Source organism: Pinus tabuliformis, chromosome J (assembly GCF_031772625.1).
Source record: "Pinus tabuliformis cultivar Carrire ecotype Pingquan chromosome J, CPIR1, whole genome shotgun sequence".
Classification (NCBI taxonomy): domain Eukaryota; kingdom Viridiplantae; phylum Streptophyta; class Pinopsida; order Pinales; family Pinaceae; genus Pinus; species Pinus tabuliformis.
This window is the reverse complement of record NC_142295.1, coordinates 446,475,386-446,499,505: the sequence shown is the minus strand read 5'-3', so window position 1 is coordinate 446,499,505 and position 24,120 is coordinate 446,475,386. Positions and strand designations below refer to the sequence as shown.

Here is a 24,120-nt window from a genome sequence, read left to right as displayed (position 1 = left end):
CTGTATCTCGCGATTGATTTTGCTACGAAGCTCAGGTTCAGGTACCATCTCTGAATACGGGAATGGAGCCCTTCCATCACTCACCATCAAAATCAAAGTTGCATTTGTATGAAAATGCGGGGTTGAGGGAAGAGTGTTGTTGCATGAATGGGTCGATGAAGCATCCTTGTCCACCGACTATCAATCACAACCATAACATCATCTGCCTATCAAGGCCAACAGAACCCTTGTCTGCATAATAGGAACGAATGGCCTCCTTGGCCCTATCCATGCCCTCATACAAATAAGCTATTGCAGGCTTCTCTCCATCCACCAATCTAAGAACCTTTACTATAGGTTCACTAACTGCACATGCTTCTTCTACTCCATGCCAAAATGTCTCAAAGTACACCATTTTTGCAATGGCTTTCCCGTCATGTCTCTTGTTGTATCTACAATTACGCCAATCATTAGACACAAACATTTGCTTCAACTCGAATTGGCATCGAAGCAAAGACTGAAGAGTAATAAAGGTTGTGGCAAAACATGTGATGGAAGAACGCCGCAACTCCTTGTTTCTAGTGAACCTCCTCATGAGGCTAAGAACAAAAGCATGGTTATAAATAAACTTGGGGATGCTCCTAGCCATATCAACTGCCTCCTTGATGAAGGAGAGTTTCCCCATATCCTCAAGCAACAAATCGAGACAATATGCTGCACACGGAGTCCAGAACAATGTGGGATGCCTCTCCATAAGCATTTTGTCGGCAAACACATAATTAGCTGCATTGTCTGTTATGACTTGCACCACATTCTACACACCAATCTCCTGAATGAACCCATCTAACAACTCACATATCGTTGCTGCATCTTTGATATGTTCTGATGCATCCAACGCTTTAATAAACATGGTACCTTTAGGACAATGTACCAAGAAATTTAGAAGGGTCCTACCCTTCCTATCTGTCCAACCATCAGACATCATTGTGCATCGAGTAACTTCCCATGTCTTTTTCAACTCCGTCAATCTAGAGTTGATGTCTTGCTTTTCTGCTTGAAGAATTGGCCCCTGCAACTCCTCATATGTGGCACTTTTGTACCCTGGGCCCACAACAGCAATAGCATCACACATTGGCTGCCAAAATGGATTGGTTTTGGTGATACTGAGAGGTAAGTCACTCCAGAAAATACACCTCGTCATGACTCTATCTGCTTCTTGCTTCTCCTTCTTTTTAACAAGCGATTTTATGCAAGGTTGTGCTCCAGGTCCTATTCGTGGAACAAAAAATGATGACCTCGCAGTCGCACTAGCAGTAGCATGTGATGGTGTGCTAGCTGTAGAGCCCCTCCCACTAAGGCCACTACCCTCAACATCAAAATCAGGAGAAGATAACCCGAAAGATCTACCTACACATTCAGCTTTGTTTTTTTCTGCCTCTTCCTTCTTTTTGTCCTTTTCATCAATTGCCTCAAGAGCTTTTTGTATAAGCTCCGGACTAGAAACTGTACAAACCCCAACATCATGTCCACTGAGTCTAGCAAGATGGTATTTCAGTCGTGTAACCCCACCTGTCATCCTGGTCCCACACAATTTGCATGTAAGATATGCACGATTTGTCCCACCATCAGGGTTCCCATACTCCAAAAATGGGTCCAAGGCTTTTGGCATATTTGTAGTTTGTAGTGGGCTAACTCAAACCTAGGGCACCCAAAAAAATTGGAATTAGTAACTTAATAAGTAATACTAATAACCACATCATTTTACAAAACAATTTTTTTGCTACATTATTTGCAAATTTGCAATTTTGCAATGTGAATTGAAATTGAAAATTCATAAATTCATTTGAAATTTCATAAATTCATACATAGAATTTACTTTTAGAAATAGGCAAATGGTAAACCTACCTCACTGTTCACAACTTCACATTGCACAATAAGAAATTAATTTCTAAGGTGAAGAAATTTTATAGAGATGAACCCCTAATATATAATAAAATTAATAAATAGCCTCTGCAGCTATGAACTCAAAAAAAATGGAGTTTGCTCTCCAAATATGGAGAAAACTTGAGAACTTAAAAACTTAAAACCCTTGCATTTGCTCATGGGAATGAAAATCTTTTCAAATGGAAAAAAAATCAAGCAAAATGATTGTAGGCAAATAGGCAAGCAAGAATAATCTTAAAACTAACAAAAATTTCATTAAAATAAGGGTTTATTTGAACATACCTATTAATGGAAGAAATGAAATTGTCTCACTATTCTTGAAGCTTAGATCAATGAAATCTTCGTTGTTGGTGGCAATAATAGCTATGGAACGCTCAAACCCTCCTTGGCAGCAAGCAAAAAAATCTCTCCTTCCTTCTCCAGCAATCAGAAATGAAAATGATTCATAAAAACCCAAAATCTGAATTTTATAACCCGCGCGGCGATTTCTTACTGTCTCCCGCGATAAATTGGGTCGTTGCGCAATATTTTGCCGAAATATCGGCGATATTTCGGAAATATCGTGACATTTTCTTGGCGATATTTCGACTCGCCGAAAATATCGCGATATTTATGAATATTGCCGATATTTCGGTGATATTATCAACACTGGCTAAAAGCAAGCCCAACTATAGAAAGCTAGGCTTGTACACTCCACTACCAATTCCTTCTCATCCTTGGGAAAGTGTTTCCATGGACTTTGTTGGAGGACTGCCTAAATCTAGGAAAGGTCATGACTATTTATATGTTGTTGTGGATAGATTCAGCAAAATGTGTATTTTAATACCTTGTAACAAACAGATTATAGCTGAACAAACTGCAAAGTTGTTTTTTCAGCATGTATGGGTTCATTTTGGATTACCCACTTTCATAATATCTGATCGAGATACCCGATTTGTTGGAAAATTTTGGTCAAGTTTGTGGGAATTGATGGACACCAGGTTGAAGAAGAGCACAACTTTCCATCCACAAACAAATGGGCAAACAGAAGTGGTCAACAGGACAGTGATCCAGTTGCTCAAAGGCTATTGCAGCAAGCATCCAAAACTTTGGGATGAACATTTATGTTATGTGCAGCATGCTTACACCCGAGCTAAACATTCTTCTGCACAGAGATCTCCTTTTGAGACCTGTTTTGGTTTCATACCAAGGTCTCCCTCGGATTTTGCCTTCGGTAAAGACATAGCAGTTGATGGACACAGTGATGTGGACAAGGCAACCAAGTTCATTGAACAAATCCAAGAGATTCACCAAGCAGTACAGGAACAGCTAGAAAAAAGCCAAGCCAAGTACAAAGCAAGGAATGACAAGCATCGAATGGAGCATAGTTTCCAAGTTGGTGATCAAGTCTGGTTGTATATTAGCAAAGACAGAATGCAAGGTGAAGGTAAGAAGTTGAAGCCAATAAGGTATGGACCTTTCAAGATACTTGAGAAAATTGGTGAGAATGCTTTTCACCTTGATCTACCAGCTTACATGCACATCTACTCAGTTGTTAATGCAGACAGCTTGAGACTATATGAACCTTCAATAATCGAAGATCCCGAAGAGCAGAATCAATTGCCTTCTAATGATGATCTGTTACCTGAATATCTTAATGAATTGCAGGAAGACAAAGTTCTAGATAGGAAGGTAAGAACCACGCGCAGAGGGGATGTTGAGTACCTCGGGATTGGACTCAAAGGTTCAGAGCCAAGCAGTGCGAAATGGATAAAAATTGAGCAAGCGAGGAGGCAATACCCTCACTTGATTGATGCTTAAAAGAAAACCAACTTTTGGTGGTCCAAAAGCTTTTTTTAGTAGGAAGGCCGTGATTCGAATTGGATCCTAAAACACTCTCTAAGTTTTCATGACTGTTTCAAATTATGCTAAAAGATTCAAGTCTTAGAAAAATCAAAGCTATCAGAAAGAATACTCGTAAACAGTTGCAGTTGTGGCCAGAGCGGAGCAACGAGGACCCTCAGTCGAGCACGCAGACCGTTGGCCCATGGTAACGCGCACTGGCACAAACTGGCAAAACCAGAGGCCAAATTAAGAAACGGGGGTGGTTTCTGATATGCTAATCGCGTATCGCAGGGCGTCCCCCTCAGTGAAAGAAAGCCCCGAAGTGCCCGGACACGAAACCGCTATGAAAAACAGAAAAGTAACTGTTTCGGTTCCGTAGAGCAGGATTCCACAAATGACAGGATATCGGAAGGCCTCGAGGCGGTAAGCAGTTTTGACTGAGTCCCACCCGATGCCACACATTGAGCGACACGCGTCCGGCGAATGAGAGAGAAAACCACCCGCATCGGACGAGTAAACATCGTGCGACTTGTCCGCCCGATATGAAGAATGACCGTAGGATCCGGGGGGGCCAGATCAACGGCGGAGATGCGTCCTGATGACTGACCAAATTTGACAGGTCAAAAAGCAAGATGACAGGGAATTTGATGTCCGACGTGGATGATGAGTTGGCAAACGATTCATGTTTCGCGGGCGATCTTGAAGCAAATGGAGTTAACAGCGATTCAAAGAATGATTCAAGGAATCTGACACCCAATTCGTTAGGAAACAGGTGGCCACCACCCTGCTAGGCGTTACCTAGTGATGATGACGCAGAGCAGAGGAATTCGAATGGATAGAGGTAAGGAAACCAGAAGGCCAGGAAGCGGAAACGAACAGTCAAAAGAACAGACTAGCTTTAAAAGCCATGAACTGACAGAAGCAGAGTAGGCAGAAACCGAGAAGACAAACAGAGAGGCAGACAAGAGTTAGCTAGACGCAAGAAGCTAATAGCAGAGAACAGAGAGTAGAAGCCGAGCTGACCTGAAGGCAGCATCGAGCCAGACAGAGCCAGAGAGAGTCAGAGAGTCTGTGTACTCCATTGAAGGCTTGAGAGGTTCAAGCAAACTCCTCAGCATAGGCCTGTCATACTACTGTGACCCTCAGAGGTCGAGTTTCAGTAAGGAGAGTTTGTGCACTCCATTCCTATTTACTTCATTCTGTTTAGTGAGTCTCGAATCGAGCTCACGCCACCACTGAAAGGTTGGACCGGGAGAGATAGCCCAGGAGCATTGGGTGAACTCCTTATTAAACTTGTTCCGTTTATATGTTTGACTATTATGTTTTCTCTGATTGCCTCAGTGTCTATGTATTCTAGCAATCTTATCGATCCGTTGCATAAGTAACATAGGCACATCCATGCACGAGTCTGTAATACCTTTAATTCTTTGTCCTGGATAAATTCCAGATCACCATGTAATGTCCCAAATGGAACAATTTGGGGTTTTCTTGAAATTCTAACTCAGAAATACTTCAGATAAAATTTCCATTCATAAACAGAAGATTGCCATGTAAAATTTAACAACATAGAACATGCAAATAACGATAATGAGTAGAAGGAAATCTCATCTTTATTTATAATATATATATTGGGGTTTTACATGTCAAAACAGCTGATATAGATGAGATAGAACTCGCCTCAAGAATTTGCTCCAATGCTGCCCTAGCCCTCCACCAAAACTAAATTAAACTGCCACTGCTAAGCTCTCCTGTGAATTATGGATGAATTCACCAAGGGGAGATGGTTGCTCGCCCAATCTCTCTAAATCACCTAAGGGTTTTCGTCCTCGGTCTACTACTGAAGTAGAGAACCGAGTTCTCAAACCTCTCCACAATAAGAAAATACAAATTGAAGATGTCCACCAATGGCCTCCTCCTCCCCTTTTATAGATCTGATGGACCCCTCTAGAACCTCCTATTTTATTATTATTTTAATCATGGAGCACTTTCCCTCTTATTTTAATTAAAATATTATTTTTAATGCGGCAAAAGGGTAAATTGGCCACCATGTCCCCTCAAGTCACTAAAAATCATATCTAACCATCCCATCCTGTAGATCTTCTCGTTCTGATTCCAACGAGCTATTACACTAAGGTGTTTTGTCAAATATTCCTCCCGGAATGCCACCTTAAGCGTAGTTAATTGAGCGAGGCCCAATAATAACTCTGTTTTTTGAAAGTTGTCAGAATGCACTGGAACGAAAGGCAAACTGTGTGGATGATGGAATATACCAAGTGAATGCCATCAAACCTCACAGAAACTCCTCAAAACCCCTCCAAAAGCCCCTGGGCCCGCTAATGACACCAACCTGCACTTGTGACCTGTGCACCCCCAACTCTGAAAGTCCATCCTAACTATGTCATAAGGAACACCAGAAAAAGGAACATTACAAATCCTCACTCCCCAAGATTGCTTGCCCTCAAACAATCAAAATATGTGGACCAATATGGTGGCCCAACTCAACTGAGACCCAATGCTCAGATCCCATACAAACCATTGGGTGATGCCCTGGCTCTGTATCAACCCACCATGAACGGACCCCTCAATTGTCGGATCCCAGATGAATCTATGACTGAACTTGTCATCAACAAATCCTCCTGGATCCCAATGCCACCAAGAACAAGTATCGAGTATCCATGGCTCCCGTTGTATTATAACTCCAACCATGAATGTTTCTCCATCCACCATATACCAAATCGTCACCTCTCTCTAATCCAACCCTTGGCATAGACCAAGGTCAATCTCATCATGTTGATGCTATGCTAAAATACTGATGAGTGGCTAGCCTACATCCTGCTGCCAATGGAAGCATGTAATATCCCTCACCTCTAAGGGCTCTTGCAGTACAATGCTTTTGACTAAAAATGATACTCCATCAATAGGGTAGAAGCTCATGATCTCTCGCCAATCCAATGCATGGACACCTGTGTAAGGAAGAAGTCTACTGGGCTAATATGGGTCCCTGCTCAACTGGTGATGCTCTGTTTGGTCAATCAAACCGATCTGTCTAAGGAAACCTGCCCCTCACTATAATAGGCAAAAGCGGGCAATATGTGCTACAAGCCCTGTCTATGTACTCCTGGAGAGGGTTGTGTCCTGGAAATACTATAGCTCTATCGGCTGCCATTGCACCTATCTACATTGCATCAATGGGTAGGCCCAAAGATGGATGCACCACCATCTCCAACAGCTCCTCCCTCCTTTGATCGGGAACTCTGCGCTCCTATCGTCTACTAGCCTCCCGCAAAACAACCCTGCCAGCCTCCAACAACTCCTGAGGACTAGTGTCTACAAACACCGCCACCCTGCAAGTTGTCTATGCAACTGTCTGCTCCTCATCAATGGCTGACCACAAGGATGGTTTCTCATCCTCCACCATCATGGGCTCAATATGAACCTCCAACTGGATCTCCCCAAAAGGCTCATCATGCATATTGTGCACATCATCATCCTCAGCTAACTCATGCTCCACCATATGTTGCTTATGCTGAATCACCACTGGTGACTCATCATCCTGAATGTCTCCCATAGGGTCCACTGACTTCTCATCATATGAATTTGTCCTGTTGTCAACGACTCTACATGACTCATGCTCCTCGGAGGCATCCTCGTATGAACCCATGAACTCATCCAAATAAGAATCCTCGCCCTGAAGGTCAGAAGGAATCTCCACCTGCTCTACCTCTGTCATCTCCTCAGTGTCACTCAAGCATGAGTGGTCAGGTCCCTTGCAGATGAAGCAAAGTCCCTTCACGTACATTCATGGTCGTTAGGGGTTGTTGTTCGCCGGCTGAAGACAAATCTAGGTGAAAAATTCTCCTATGTGGTCAGCCACTAGTGGTTGGTAACACAACCTATACAAAAAATAAGCTAAAACAACCTATACAAAAATGGCCAAAACATTCAGTAAAATAGTAGATGAATCACAAAGTTTCAAAAATGTGTAATGCCATTGAAACATTTCAACCGTTTTTCAAACACATTTCGTATAAGGAAGCTTACCAAAATTCCTGAAATGTGTTTCCAGCATTTTGGGATCAAGTTCTTGATGCCATAAGTCTTCAATGAATGGATATAACTATAAAAAGGTGGTAAAAATGAGTGATTGATTGATCTTTTCTTTAACCCAGACAGGTAAATAATTGAAATTGGAGATTACACATCCATGACATAATTGAACATGTTGTCAGTGCTCTGATCCTGAATTAAACATTAACGACTGAAAAAGTTCCACTTTTTAGCAACGGTTCCTTTTCTGTTTGTTTCAAGCACATCGAGGTTAAGGATGTTAGCATATGTAAGTCATGTGGAATTCTACATGATTATATTTACATTCAATTTTATGTAGTTGTATTTTATGAATCGTCTAACTGAATTTTGAAATGCGACTTACAGATATCTCGAGAACATTGAGAATAATCCCGACATTGACATTAATCAAACATTGGGACATTTCATTCAATCGCACGGCTATTCACAACAGTTTCAAAATTGCTACTTGGTAAATACATCTTGTAGAAAGGTTCTTTTTATTTATCTATTTCGCTATTATTTCTAGATAGAAAGTTTAGAATGAGGAATCTGTAATGATTTATGAGTGATAACCCTCTGCAGATTCCTATGTGTGCATCAATCTGGCCCTGTTCTTTGAACAAGGTTATGGATTTTTCAGCCATTTCCGTTCTTTCCTTCTGCCTCAATCATTGCCTACTCCAGGTAATATTCCAAATTGATCACAACTTCGATACGATTTGATTCGAGTATCATGCACCTTCAAATGCAATAACACGAGATATAATTGTATTGACTTGTATTATTATCTTACCTTTGAGAACCTTCAAAGGTTATGATATTGCCCATACTATAGCTTTTCTTAAAATGGAAGCAACTATATTAAAGAAAAAGCGTTGTTCAGGACACAATGCCGTTAAGTTGTTTTAGTTTGCGCTGAATTGCAGATATTTAACCGACCACAATGGCTGACAGTTAAGGGCGGCTCTCACACGTATGTCAAGAAGGTGCAGTGAAACTCCAGACCAAACACTTTGTTAACAAACTTGTTTTGCTTGAGAGTTAATCAAAACGATATCTACTTATCCAATAATACAGATAAAATGAACCTCGCTGAGCAAGTTTTCTTAAGTTCACAACAATATTTTGTAGCTGGAATGAAAAGAAAATGATGATAATAACAGGTCATCGAAGAGCTTGGGAAAAGGGGTTGTAAGATTAAGACAAATTGCTCTGTACAAAGGATTTCAACCACCAAAGAAGGTAAGTTTCTTCTTCCTTACAGCCTGTGACATTTCCTCACTCTGAAGCATAAGCTCTTAATTAAAACCATAAAAGTTGGAATGAAACAATGAGATAAGACAAGATTATTTTTATTAATGTAGAGAAAATTACCACAAATAAGTCAATGGGACGGCTAAGTACATCAGTAAAAATGCAATGTAGGAGCACCAAAACAGCACCTGAAAAAACATGACCTAAGCAAATGTAGCCTATGCTGAGAATGATTCAAATTCTAAGATCTAACAAAGATAAACAAAGAGATGATGCAGTTGCATCACTTTGTATGTTCGTGTGAACCATTCTCTTTTCAATTTCCTGTCAGAAAATCTAATGCCCCAGCTCTCTCACAGTGTTTCTTGACCAAAGGCAATTGACAATCAGAGTATCATTGCAACAACTAAGATTACCTACCATTCTCCCCTTTATCATACAAGTACTTTTTTTTTTTGATAAACCCACATACCTTCACATATTTTATAGGGTATTACATTCAACCCTTCAATCAATCCATTGCAAAAACAATATTAAAGGCTCCCTTGAAAATTGACATCAAAATGATGGCGGTTGTTAACCTTCATGTTATAGCGGTATAAACATAAACTTCAATATGAAAATACTAGCAGCATAATCTGGGATTAGAAAACATTTTAACAAAAGAAAGTCGGTGGGATTCATTGAGTTCAGTTCATGCCATAGTTCTTTTTCCACCCTGCCCAATATGAAGATTTCAATAAGATAATTATTGAAATGTTCTTTTAAAGCATATTTATATCACCTATCCAGTCTTCACAAAATAAATCACCATGGGATTCATTGCAACATGCAATACAAGAAAAATTGCCAATGCAATTCTGCAGTATTTTGTAGTTTGGGTTATATTTCACGACTCCTATTCATGGCTTCTTCTTAATAATATTTTGAAGTCTGTTTAGATACTTATCAAAGTGCCATCTTATGGGAAGGTATGGCATACATTCTTGGCATGCCAAAAATCACTGACTATTGTTTTAGGAAGCATATAAAATATTAAGTTATCTTTTTTAAATTTCAAAATATAGTCAATTTATTACTTTGTTCGAAACCTAATCTTATGGGAAGGTATGGCTACATTCTTGGCATGCCAAAAATCACTGACTATTGTTTTAGGAAGCATATAAAATATTAAGTTATCTTTTTTAAATTTCAAAATATAGTTAATTTATTACTTTGTTCGAAACCTAATGGCCAATTTCTATCAGTTTTTATAATATGTGAAATTTCCTTGATTGCAATTATTGGAAATTTATCTCCTAATTGTTCTACAGTTTATTTGTTATTACAACAAATATCGATAAACTCGCAATTGCAGTCTTCACCAAAACTAAAATACATTGCGGAAAATAAACTAGAAGCTGAGAAAATATACACACACACAATAAGAATCGACACAATAATTTTTGGTTAATAGTCCCCAGAAAAACCTTGAAAGGAAAACCGGTGCAGCATATGAGGGTTTATTTTATTATTATGCAGCAGTAAAATTTGAGTACAATAATCTGGATGACTTACTGGCAATCCTCCAACAAATCTACTGGAAAAATAATTTGGAGAAATTTCTCCCTTCCGCAAATAATCTCGACCTCCCTCTGACTTGCTCAAATCCCATTGAGGAAACTCGGCCTCCAGGAATTTGCACTGCCTGGCCTGGGAATTGCGCACTGCCTACTAGCTGGCTCCAGATGAGTCGTCTTCCCTCCCTCTACCATTGGAAGAAATTCACTTTGCTTCTTGGAACTCAATCTGACCTCTGACAACTTTGCAAACCCTCTTCCGACAACTCGCACTGCGTTTCTGGCTGCTCGCACTAGCTATTCGGCCTCTCTGTAAAAATATTTCGGCCTCCCTACTACTGTTGACCTGTTGTTGGGAACCTCTATTGGAAAACTCCTTTGTTGCTCCCTCAATCACTGATGCTCCTCCTTATCTGGCTCGAACTCTTCTTCCTTGCTGAATCACTGCACTGGATAGCTCAATTTGCCTAAGGAACTCACTCTCCCTGTTGCTCGATGTATCTATCTCCATCCCATCGATCTTCTCTTATAATCTCTCGTTGGAGCACCAACGACCATGATTAAGTCGTTATCAAAGGCTAATATCATCTTAGACTCGATCCATGTGAGTCTCTAGAGCTTTCTTGATCTTTCTCAATTAATTGTTGTTAATTAATCAATTTTCCTAAGTTAGACTTAGGCATTTTTAATTATTGATCAATTAACTTAATTGAGTGGTCTCTAGGTGTTTTCTCCCGAAACCTTTTCTGGGTTTTGTATATCTTGTGTTCTTTAGACTCTATGACACTAATTGAGACTAGAACACATGTCTGATGCTACCAAAAACTAACACTCGCTCTTAGAGAGGAATGTGTTCTGCCTTCTCCACTCCACTACCATACCCATAAGCCTGATGAATATCCTGAAGTCTGTAGCTGGACCACCTCACATTGTTGATATCTGACAACTGTGATACAACTAGCTGTCACTGTCCATCAACACTATGCTGATCATCTGCTAACCCTTGTGAAAATTCCTATCCTCAAGGAACCCCTACTGCAGCAAAATTGAATTTACTTCTCCTACTTGATTTTAATATAAATTATCAAGTTATTTTCTGAAAATACTGAAGTAAATTACTTTTGCAGCCTACACCAATTTAATTTGATTACATGAAACAAGAAACTGAGTAAAGAACAAGATACATAGGACACCGTTATTTTTGGACAAAATAGTCCCTGGAAAAACCCAATGCGGGAAAACCGGTGCAGCAACTCTGAGGGTTTTATATTATTAAGTAGTAGTTCTGAATACAATGATGGTTTCCCTCCCGGCAATCCAGTGACAGAGAAAAAATATAATGGCGGAAAACTAAGTGAGATTACCTCTCTTCACCCGGTAGTTTCTGGGTGATCCGGCAGCAGAACTAGCTAACCCTGGCTATCTCTGCATAGGCCCTATGTCAGCCTTACAGGCTCTGCGTCAACACTGCACTATCTCTTCTGCCTCCTGGAGCTTCTGCGTCAACCTCTCCCTACTGTTTCGGCAGCTCCCCGACAATTTCCGCTTTCTGTGTGAGGGCAGCCTCACTTCTGCGCTGGCCCTTCTGGCTCTGTGTCAAGACTGCATGGGCCTAGACTAGCCCAGCGTCAGTCCCTCTAGGTGTTGCGCTGCCTCCACTAGTGGCTCTCTGCCTCTCTGCCCAGTATTCCTGAACTATCTCTACCCCTCTGCTACAGAATGATCACTTAGTTCAAATTTCTCAGCTTCCTAGAACTAGAAATCGAACTCTAGATCAATTCGTTCTCTCCATGTGTGTTTCTAATTGAACCCCAAGCCTCCTTCTTATACTTTTCTCGTTGAGACTATAACAGCTGAGATTAAGTCTCTAATCAACAACTAAGATTGAAACTTGACTTGATCCACTTTCTAGATCATTCTCACCCATATTTTGATTAATACCCATTGGTACTTTAATTTTCCTAAGTTTAAACTTAGGAACCCCATTAAAAATATTAATTATTTTAATAAAATACAATCCAGGTGGAATTTAACTAAATGGTTTTTGGGTTATTTAGAACTCATGTGCCTTAGCCTCTCCACCAATTTTCATGGCTAGAGCACATCCAATGCTACCAAAAACTAATAACCCTGTCATTGAACCATCCTGCATTTGCACTATTGCTGACTCTGCACTACTGCCAACACTACTTGTGCTGCATCTGATCTCATGTTGTTGTTGTTGCTGCAACTGAGAACTAATATACGAATCCACTGTGTCCCTGTATTGGATCTACAACTAGTCTCTGCACTCTCTACTGAGTAATTGTCTACGTTCATCTGTCTCGACTCTCTACGCCCCTCTAGTAACTGACTGCAACTAGTCTCTACATTGTCTCTCAAGATCTGATTGTGCCTATTGACACTGATCTTTCTACTGCTGAAAAGGGTTCTCCACTATACCCATTTGTTCTCTGAAATAAACAAACTTAGCTCTCCCTAGAGCTTTCATGAGTATATTTGCAACCTGTTGTTTTGTGGGAACATGTTGTAGCTAGACTGCTCCATGTTGTACACAATCTCTGATGAAGTGGTGTCGAGTGTCTATGTGTTTCGACGTATCATGAAACACTGGATTTTTGGAGAGCCTGATGCAATCTGATTATCACAATAGATATTGGTCGCATCCAACTTCTAACTAAACAAGCTTACTAGTAGCTTCTGAAGCCATATAGCTTCGCATGTGGCTGTACTAGCTGCCATGTACTCTGCTTCTGTAAAGCTCAATGCCACGAATTTATGTTTCCTATTGCACAAAGATACAAGTCTCGATCCAACACTGAAGAAACATCTAATGTGGTCTGACACCATCACCTCGACTATACCTCAATCCATACTCAACTATATCGTCCAAATACCTCAGAATGTGCCTCGTTGTTGTTCAATGCACTCAATTCAGTCCCACCATAAACCGACTAAGAGCGTTGACTGCAAAGTAGATATCTAGCCTAGTGTTGACCAGATACATGAGGGAACTGATACACTGTCTATACAAGGTTGGATCAATGTCCTCATACTTGGATGCATCTATCTTCCTCCAATTCATAATCATAGGCATAGACATAGGCCTACAGTCCTGCATCCTGAACTTCTTCAAAATCTTTGTAGCATATCTCCCTTGACCAAGGAAGATCTCCCCATCCTTTCCATACTTCCAAGCCTAGGAAATAATGCATCAGCCCCAAGTCCTTCATGTCAAACTCTGCTACCAGGTTTCTCTTGCAGTCCTCTATGAGCCCTGATGACCCAGTCAAGAAGACGTCATCCACATACAACACTAAGATGAGTGGCTCACCCTCTACCATTAAATAGTATAGGATGGGATATGCATCACTCTGACAAATCTCATCCGCTGCAAATTATTGTTAACCTGACCATACCATGCCTTGGGAGCCTGCTTGAGCCCGTATAGAGCTTTCTTCAGTCTGCACACATGTGTCTCGAAGCCCTCTAGCTGTTTGATATATACCTCCTCCTCTATCACCCTGTTCAATAAAGTTGTCTTGATGTCCATCTGGTGAATCTGCCATCCCATCTGTGTTGCTACAAATATAATCGACCGGATAGAAGTATGTATGGAAACTGCGGCGAAGGTCTCCTCATAATCTATGCCTTCCTTTTGTGCATACCCCTTTTCCATGAACCTAGCTTTATACTTCTCCACGCTACCATCTGCATCATACTTGATCTTATAGATCCACCAAGAGCCCGCAGTTGACCTGTCCACAGGCCTCGGCACTACCTCCCAAACATCATTTGTCATGATAGAGCTATACTCTTCCACCATGGAATCTATCCACACTTGATGTTATGCAACCTGCTGATAGCTCGAAGGTTCAACAACCTGTTCTACCAAAGCTTGGTACCTATTTGGTTGTCTGCGTTCTCTCTTGTTTGTCCAATGAGCTCCTACAAACTCCTCTACATCCCTCAATGTCTGACGAACTTCCCTGCTGGTTCGACCGCTAGTGGTGGGTGGCTCGACCAGCTCTTCATCCTACCTCTGCTACTCTGACTGCTGCGAACCCATTAGATCTCCTACATCTAAGGTCATGTTGGTACTAGTAACCGTACTAGATCCCTGTGACTGTCCCTATGGCTGACCCTGCTATTGGACTAATGGAGCTTCTGCTAGCCCATTCTAATCACCTACTGGTAACTTGCAAGATTTCTTGAAGGCTCTGTCCTCCATGAAATTTACATCCCATCTCACAATAATCTTCTTGTTGCTATGAATGTAAATCCTGTGTGCCTTTGAGGTCTCGCTATACCCAACGAAGAACCCCTTTTCTGCAACCTGATCCAACTTAGTGTGCTTCTCATCTGGCACATGGCAATAAGCTATGCTTCCAAAGATCCTTAACTGACTGACTTCTGGCTTTTTCCCTGAGAATACTTCTTCTGGTGTTATCTTCCTTAATGCCCTGTGAGGAACCCTGTTTTGTACATACATGGTCATGTTACATGCCTCTGCCCATAGAAACTTGGGAAAATCTTGGTCATATAACATTTCCTTTGTAGCCCAACTATAGACCTGTTCTTCTGCTCCACTACCCCATTCTGTTGTGGATTGTATGGAGTTGTCCACTCCCTCCTGATGCCTTCCTTCACACAAAAACTCATGAAGTCACTATTTCTGTACTCTCGTCCATTATCTAAGCAAGGCACTTTGATCTTCTTCATTGTCGCATTCTCTACTAGAGCCTTGAACTCCCTGAAGCGACTGAAGGCCTCATCCTTGGTCTTCAAGAAATAGATCTAGGTTTTCCTCGAATAGTCATCGATGAAGGTGACGAAGTACTCATACCCTCAAAGAGATCTAGTGGACATAGGATCGCAAATATTTGAGTGTATAAGTTGTAGTACACCATCTGATTGATTGTCACTTCTTGGGAATGTTGCCTTAGCATATTTCCCAAGCACGCACCCTTTGCACACATCATCAGGTTCCGTGCTCAATTTTGGAACACCTATTATTATCTCCCTGAGCATCCTAAGTGCTCCATGTTGTAAATGTCCCATTCTCCTGTGCCATAGTTCATTCAGATCTCTTCCACTGCTACTTACTTGATCTTATAGATCCACCAAGAGCCCGCAGTTGACCTGTCCACATGCCTCGACACTACCTCCCAAACATCATTTGTCATGATAGAGCTATACTCTTCCACCATGGAATCTATCCACACTTGATGCTATGCAACCTGCTGATAGCTCGAAGGTTCAACAACCTGTTCTACCAAAGCTTGGTACCTATTTGGTTGTCTGCATTCTCTCTTGTTTGTCCAATGAGCTCCTACGAACTCCTCTACATCCCTCAATGTCTGACGAACTTCCCTGCTGGTTCGACCGCTAGTGGTGGGTGGCTCCACCAACTCTTCATCCTACCTCTGCTACTCTGACTGCTGCGAACCCATTAGATCTCCTACATCTAAGGTCATGTTGGTACTAGTAACCGTACTAGATCCCTGTGACTGTCCCTATGGCTGACCCTGCTATTGGACTAATGGAGCTTCTGCTAGCCCATTCTAATCACCTACTGGTAACTTGCAAGATTTCTTGAAGGCTCTATCCTCCATGAAATTTACATCCCATCTCACAATAATCTTCTTGTTGCTATGAATGTAAATCCTGTGTGCCTTTGAGGTCTCGCTATACCCAACGAAGAACCCCTTCTGCAACCTGATCCAACTTAGTGTGCTTCTCAGCTGGCACATGGCAATAAGCTATGCTTCCAAAGATCCTTAACTGACTGACTTCTGGCTTTTTCCCCGAGAATACTTCTTCTGGTGTTATCTTCCTTAATGCCCTGTGAGGAACCCTGTTTTGTACATACATGGTCATGTTACATGCCTCTACCCATAGAAACTTGGGAAAATCTTGGTCATATAACATTTCCTTTGTAGCCCCAACTATGACCTGTTCTTCCGCTCCTCTACCCCATTCTGTTGTGGATTGTATGGAGTTGTCCACTCCCTCCTGATGCCTTCCTTCACACAAAAACTCATGAAGTCACTATTTGTGTACTCTCCTCCGTTATCTAAGCAAAGCACTTTGATCTTCTTCATTGTCGCATTCTCTACTAGAGCCTTGAACTCCCTGAAGCGACTGAAGGCCTCATCCTTGGTCTTCAAGAAATAGATCTAGGTTTTCCTGGAATAGTCATCGATGAAGGTGACGAAGTACTCATACCCTCAAAGAGATCTAGTGGACATAGGATCGCAAATATTTGAGTGTATAAGTTGTAGTACACCATCTGATTGATTGTCACTTCTTGGGAATGTTGCCTTAGCATATTTCCCAAGCACGCACCCTCTGCACACATCATCAGGTTCCGTGCTCAATTTTGGAACACCTATTATTGTCTCCCTGAGCATCCTAAGTGCTCCATGGTGTAAATGTCCCATTCTCCTGTGCCATAGTTCATTCAGATCTCTTCCACTGCTACTGCAATCAATGTTGTTGCTGCTAACTAGTGCTATTGGAGAATTGAGTTGCAACTTATATAACCTATTGCTTTGAACTCCAATCTACTTCACCTCTTCCAGATTTGGTGTTTGATGAACATCTTCTTCCCTACAAAGGGGACATCATATCCTATATCCTGCAGTTTGGATACTGAAATGAGGTTCATACCTAAGCCAAACACATGCAACACATCTGTAACACTGGTGCTTTCTCCTGACTCCCTCTGAATCTCGATGGTACCTACTCCAATTGGTGTACATTTACTCTTGTTTCCCATCTAAATCTGGAAGTCCGTCTTCTTCTCCTTATAGTTGGAGAAGTATTCTCTAATTCCTGTCATATGAGATGACGCTCCACTGTCTATATACCAGACTCCCTATGAAGTTAAGCTAGAGAGGCAAGCTATCTAGGCAAATTCGTCCTCCAATTTGGAAGAAAAATCTGTAGCTCCCTGAATGTCAAATCTTTCTGCGACCATACTGGAGAAATCTAAGAAATCTACTGAAGACATCTTGAGTATAATTTCGTGTACCTTTCTCTTCCACCCAGTGTTGATCTGCCAGTGCAAAACCTGCTGCAAACCTATTGCGCCCATATTTGCTCAACAAAATAATTGATCTGCTCACTAGAACCCTTTATCTAGCAAAACCATTGCCTGCAAATTCTTCTTCTAAGGATGATTGAATTTTCCTCCAACCCAGATTTGGAAATCGAACCCTTTGCCTCTGCAATTCGCACTTCCTGGTGGTCTGTGTAGATCTGAGAAATTCGTGGTCAGGGCTCCCTTTGAATCTGCACAAATTCTCCTTCTTGCTACTGAGCCTCTGATATGATCAAAATCGCTCTAATACCATCTGAAATTTCCTTGATTACAATTACTGTAAGTTTATCTCCTAACTGTTATGCAGTTTATTTATTATTACGAGAAATATCGATAAACTCACAATTGCAATCTTCACCAAAAATAAAATATGCAGTCGAAAATAAACTAGAAGCTAAGAAAATATGCACACACACAATAAGAATCGACACAATAATTTTTGAACAATAGTCCCTGGAAAAACCCTAAAGGGAAAACCGGTGCAACAAATGAGGGTTTATTTCATTATTATGCAACAGTAAAATCTAAGTACAATCATCTGAATTCCTTATTGGCAATGCTCCAACAAATCTATTGGAAAAATAATTTGGAGATTTTTTCTCCCTTCTGCAAATAATCTCAGCCTCCCTTTGACCTGCCCGAACCCCATTGAGGAAACTCAACCTCCAGGAATTCGCACTGCTTGGCCTAGGAACTTTGCATTGCCTATTAGTTGGCTCCAGAGGAGTCGTCTTGCCTCCCTCTTCCACTGGAATAAATTCACTTTGCTTCCTGGAACTCGATCTGACCTCTGGAAACTCTGCAAACCCTCTTCTGGAAACTCGCACTGCGTTTCTGGCTTGCTTGCACTAGTTATTCGGCCTCTCTGCAAAAATATTTTGGCCTCCCTATTACTGTTGATCTGCTACTGGGAACCTCTCCCAGAAAACTCTTCTGTTGCTCCATCAATCACTGATCCTCCTCATTCTCTGGCTCGAACTCTTCTTCCTTGCTGAATCATTGCATTGGATAGCTCGATCTACCTAAGGAACTCACTCTCCCTCTTACTCGACGTATCTATCTCCATCCCATTGATCTTATCTTATAATCTATCATTGGAGCACCAACAACCATGATTAAGTCGTTATCAACGACTAAGATCATATTAGACTCGATCCATGTGAATCTCTAGAGCTTTCTCGATATTTCTCAATTAATTGTTGTTAATTAATCAATTTTCCTAAGTTAGACTTAAACATTTTTAATTATTGATCAATCAACTTAATTGAGTGGTCTCTAGGTGTTTTCTCCTTAAACATTTTATGGGTTTTGGAGATCTTATGTTCTTTAGCCTCTCTGACACAAATCGGGACTAGAACACATGTTGGATGCTACCAAAAACTAACATAATACACGTTGAATTAGAGGGTATATTTATAATGGTTTGTCAACAATAGTCCATGATAAATCTAAATAGTTTTTTTAATTTTTTTTTATTTTCCATCAACATAAATAAGTAGAAACTGCTCTTTTTTTAATTTAACATCGAGGCATAAACATCCTACCATGCTAAATAATTTTTCTTCAGCTAACAAGCCATGGATGGGGGTATCTACTCTGCCAAAGTCATCCAGGACTTGCACATTGCCCCACCTATTTTCACAAGCACAGGCACAGACAAGCACGAGCACAAACACAAGTGAGTCATTGAGAAACTTGAACCCTGATAGGGTGATAACAACACCCCACTTTCACCTACCAGGTTAAGCAACCATTAACAAAGTATAATCTTTTATCTTTCTGGTAATATCTTTGCACAACTCATTTCTTTCATCAATTCTGTATAGAAGTTTCTCCCAAACTTTTATTCACATATGCACAAATAGATGGATCAAGCGCATGAACAAAAATAATAGGGAACTCTAGCTCTCATATTTCTCTTCAATTCTAAAATCAATGATCATAGATAATGTAATTAATTGACTACACCAAAGCCTTTATTAAATAGTTAAGTTGATGATATGCTAAATGTTCTCATGGTAAACATGTAATTGCAGGTATACTTGTCAATGCAAATGGTATTGAGGAGATTTATGATCATTGTATTATCGGTGCCCGTGCACCTGATGCATTAAATTTGTTGGGGCCAAATGCAACATTGGAAGAGTGTAGGGTCCTTGGTGCATTTCAATATGTTTATAGGTAACTTTGAACTACTTTTTTCCTAGTCAAGATCGGTTGTACTACTTTCATCTATTCATTGTTTACTTGCACTCCACTTTCTTTTTATAAATGACAAAAAACTAGACTATATTACATCTATCTCAATAGTGTACTGAACTGGCCTAACAAAGTGATATTCAACCTCAAGAAACCAAGGGATATTAACCAATGCACCAAATTATATTCTCATTTGACTCAACCCTTTTATCCTTTCCTTCACATGTACGTAATGATTTAATTTTATTGGCAACCCTAAAAACTAAGTACAAAGTAATTAAAACTAAGAAAAATTGATTTCAAAGGAACCAAGTGCTAATGTGTTTCAATAATAGCCAATTGTTTAGGACTCAGGTAAACGAAGACCTACCATTTGCATCCATCTCAACATTCTTATGTCTAAATAAATATTTGATACAAATATTAGAAAAGAACTCTAGAAGCAATTTAACCTCCTTGGCAAGTGCTTCAATCCTGCACAATTAACTTGTCACCTCAATAAGCACAGTTGCGTCACATTGAAGAATCAACCCGTATACACCCTCATCTCTAGCTAACCTTAAGCCTCTGATAAGGGCCCGTTACCACCCAAACTAGAAAGGTTGCCAAGGTCCTTGCAACCTGCTAAGATGACACACACATGATAAGTGCTCACTGTCACCTTGGCACGAGTCTCGACTCTTTAAACCCAACTTCCTCTTGAAGGGTTATGGGAGAATTCCATATACAAGATAACTTCACCCAATGAAAGGTTAAGCAGTGCCTTGTATGGGGTCTTGGGCGAAGAGAGATATTAATTATTTGATGTTTTACAAATCTGAAAATATAATTTGTATAGAAAATAAATGCAGAACAGTAATATGATTTACTCAAAATAGAAAACAAATAACATGTAAATAGAAATACTGAAAAAATCAGAATCTGCAAAAAATTGGTGAGGATCCAAAAAAATGGAAAAATCAGCGAACATTAAAAAATAGATAATATATTCATTTTTTTAAAATTAAACAGATAAAACAACATTAGATAAACACATTGACACATAAATATGGAGAAAGAACTATATATATATATATATATATAGATATATGATGGATTATTTTTCATTTGCAATCCATTATATATATAATCGACACTGAATCTTGAACTCTGATAGTTGTCCAATGAAGGACTCAAAATTAGAGAACCAATACAAAATGACATGACATATATAAATGTATCTCATCATAATGAGATATATGTACATGGACAACAAAAACAAAAGTAGCTGCTAGCTAATGCACTCTTCCCCTTTTATGGGAAAAGATGATGGACTGTTTTCCAAGCTTGTCCCTAACAGCATAAGGCCCTAGCACTGCAACAAGTGTCTGAAGGTCACTGGTGGGTGTAGAATTAGGCTCATCAGTGCCTCTAAAAGGCGGAGTTGATACTGTCACATCCTCTTGTCTCTCCTCCTCCTCCTCCTCTTGCTCCTCATATTGTTCTTCTTATTGCTCCTCAAACCATCCAGGTGCCTCCTCCATGATAGGTTGCTTAGACTCCACCCTCCACTTAGATAATACATCAATATTCTCTAAGGAAATGGCATCCACATCCAGTGTTATGTCAATTTGCCTCATCCTCGCCATCAAAATCAAAGTTGCATTTGCAGGAAAATGCGAGGTTGAGGAAAAGTGTTGCTACATGAATAGGTTGATGGAGCATCCCGGTCCACCAACAATCAATCAAATCGCACTACATCATATGTACATTAAACCCAAAGGTAACTATTGTTACAAAATCTAGCAGGACTTACAGAGGGAAACCCTACAAGGTGTAAACTAGACAATGGGACAACAATGGGGTAGAGGACCAATGTCTCCTCAGCCAAAACCCCCATACTCTTTATAGATTTTCATTGATGGGAGGAGTCCTGATAAGGATGAGATCACTTGAAATAGATATGTTATGGATAAGGTGCATGATGATCTCATTAGGACTCATTCAAAGAAAGACAATCAAAATTCAAGGCTTCCCAAGAAGCAATTCGCTCTCCATGAAAAGACCTATAAAGGAGGGTTCAAGTCCTAGGGTTTGATGTTTTTAGGAATTAACAAAATTCTAGAGGTTAAGACCAATGAGAAAAAGGTTCCCCGTGATGGATTCCAATAATTACAAGGCTCATGAAACCTTCAAGAAAGTCCTCAAGTTGAGGGAGAAGAAACTAGGGTTTCCCAATTAGTGCAACACCTAGGGAAAGAGATTTTATGGATGAAATTTTAGTAGATGCCCACCAAAATGATAGGTCATGTAGTCAAGACCTACCTCTTGGTGTTTAGGCTCTCAAACCACCAAAAAGCCTCCTCCCTAAAATTTTGCTCCAAGCCCTAGATTCTCCTTCCTAGCCTTAAAAGGATCGAATTTGAGAATAGAAAATTATGGAGAAAATTTAAGGTTGATCACCAAAGACTTGGACTAGTGCCTTGTCCTTTGGGCATATGGAATTAAGGATGCTCTAGTTAAGCCTAATTCGTTGCTAAGGAGGCCGAAATTGGATGCCCTATGTATCAAAATTCTAGCATTTACTCACTCAATGATAAATGGAGTTTCTTGGGAGAGATTTAAAAAAAAAAATTACCAATAGGAACATTCATTACATGTTATGCATGAGTAACATATGCAAAATTCATCTACATAGCCTTTAAAATTTATTTTCAATAAATTAGGGCACAAACTAGCATAATCTAGAAGCAATAGCTCCATACATTAGACATTCAAAATGATAATATTCAACAAAGAGCACTTACAAGATAACATGCAATATCTCTATCCATTTGACAAAGAATAGTTCCAAAGACAATCCAAATTTAGATTCCAGATCAAAATGCATTCCAAAAATATCCAATAGCTAGAAAGAAACAAATGTGAGTTCCTCTAAGAGGTCTAAAGTTTCCAAGTGTGATGGTGATTGATTACAATGAAGTGATCTCAAATATATGAGTCTTACTAGATCAAATTAGGACAAGAAGCCCTTGCTAAGTCATAAAGTAATGTGAAGAAACACGCTAGGTCACAATCTGACCTAGTAACCATTGTGCAAACGTAAAGATTAACACACAAAGAGGCTGAACTGGTGATGCCATGCATGCGTAGGCCCTTCTAGATCATGTGTTGGGCTCTTCCAATGCCAAGGTGAGTGTAGAGGGCTCCAAAATCATGATCTAGGGATTGTCCCCTAGACTTCCATGCAAATCATCTTGTCGACCCCAATTTTGCATTTGGGGCACAAATAGGATTTCATGGGTCTCCTGATGACAAAATAGCCTGGTTTTGCTCCAACGTTGAGGGCTCTGAGGATGGTGCTAGCCCTCCCATGTCTCAAGGGGTGAGACAAACCTCATTTAGGCCTCTGATCAGCTGCCAAACCTTGTGATCACTACTAAGTCGGTTAGGGTATGCTAGTCCAAGTGCATCATCTCGAAAATAATATGGGGCAAAGTGAAACCCTCGTAAGGTGTTGAGGGTGCCCATGGATAAGAATGATGGTCTACAAGCGACAGGAGTCCCATGGCTCTTAACGCTTCACCTATGGGTGTCAATATGATCCACTAGTGGACTTAGGCCCCAATTAAGTTGCCCAACCCATAATGAAACCACCTTCTAATCACACACAATATCCAGTCCTGCAACTTATGACATCAGGTACATTCAATCATTTTTGCATCTAAGTGAACCAAGCATGTGTGAAAATTTGGAAACCCAAATTTCTACTGCAGCAACTGATTAAGTATCTTCTATTTGTTAAATTACTGAACAAATTATTTACTGCATCCTACAACAAATACCAAAACTAATACACTACAGCCTTCACCAATTAATTGCAGAAACAAGAAACTGAGCAAGAAAGAAATACACAACACATGACACCGTTATTTTTGGACAAGTGTCCCCAGAAAAACCCAATGCGGGAAAACCGGTGCAGAAACTAATGGTTTTAATTATTATGCAGTAGTAAATCTAAGTACAATTTGTTGGATGCCCAACTGGCTATCCGATACAGAGAGAAACTATCAAAAATGTTAGTGAGAGAAATCTCACATTGTTCTGGGAGATTTGATTCTGATTTGGGGCTTGTTGACTGGCCCCACGCTACCTCTGTGCAGCTTCTGTGTCAACCCTACGCAAAACTACGTCACTCTGGCTAGG

General features: G+C 40.3%; 1 protein-coding gene across 1 annotated transcript in view; it reads left to right on the top strand.

Moving 5' to 3' along the window:
- Positions 1-8,167: 8,167 nt before the first annotated feature.
- Positions 8,168-24,120, top strand: part of LOC149227733 (uncharacterized) — a 266,646-nt gene continuing 250,693 nt past the window's right edge. The window contains exons 1-5 of the mRNA XM_089375553.1: positions 8,168-8,287; positions 8,401-8,502; positions 8,745-8,804; positions 8,982-9,060; positions 19,773-19,917. Coding sequence (XP_089231679.1) covers positions 8,407-8,502; positions 8,745-8,804; positions 8,982-9,060; positions 19,773-19,917 — 380 coding nt within the window. The 5' untranslated portion in view covers positions 8,168-8,287; positions 8,401-8,406. The remainder of the gene's footprint in view (positions 8,288-8,400; positions 8,503-8,744; positions 8,805-8,981; positions 9,061-19,772; positions 19,918-24,120) is intronic.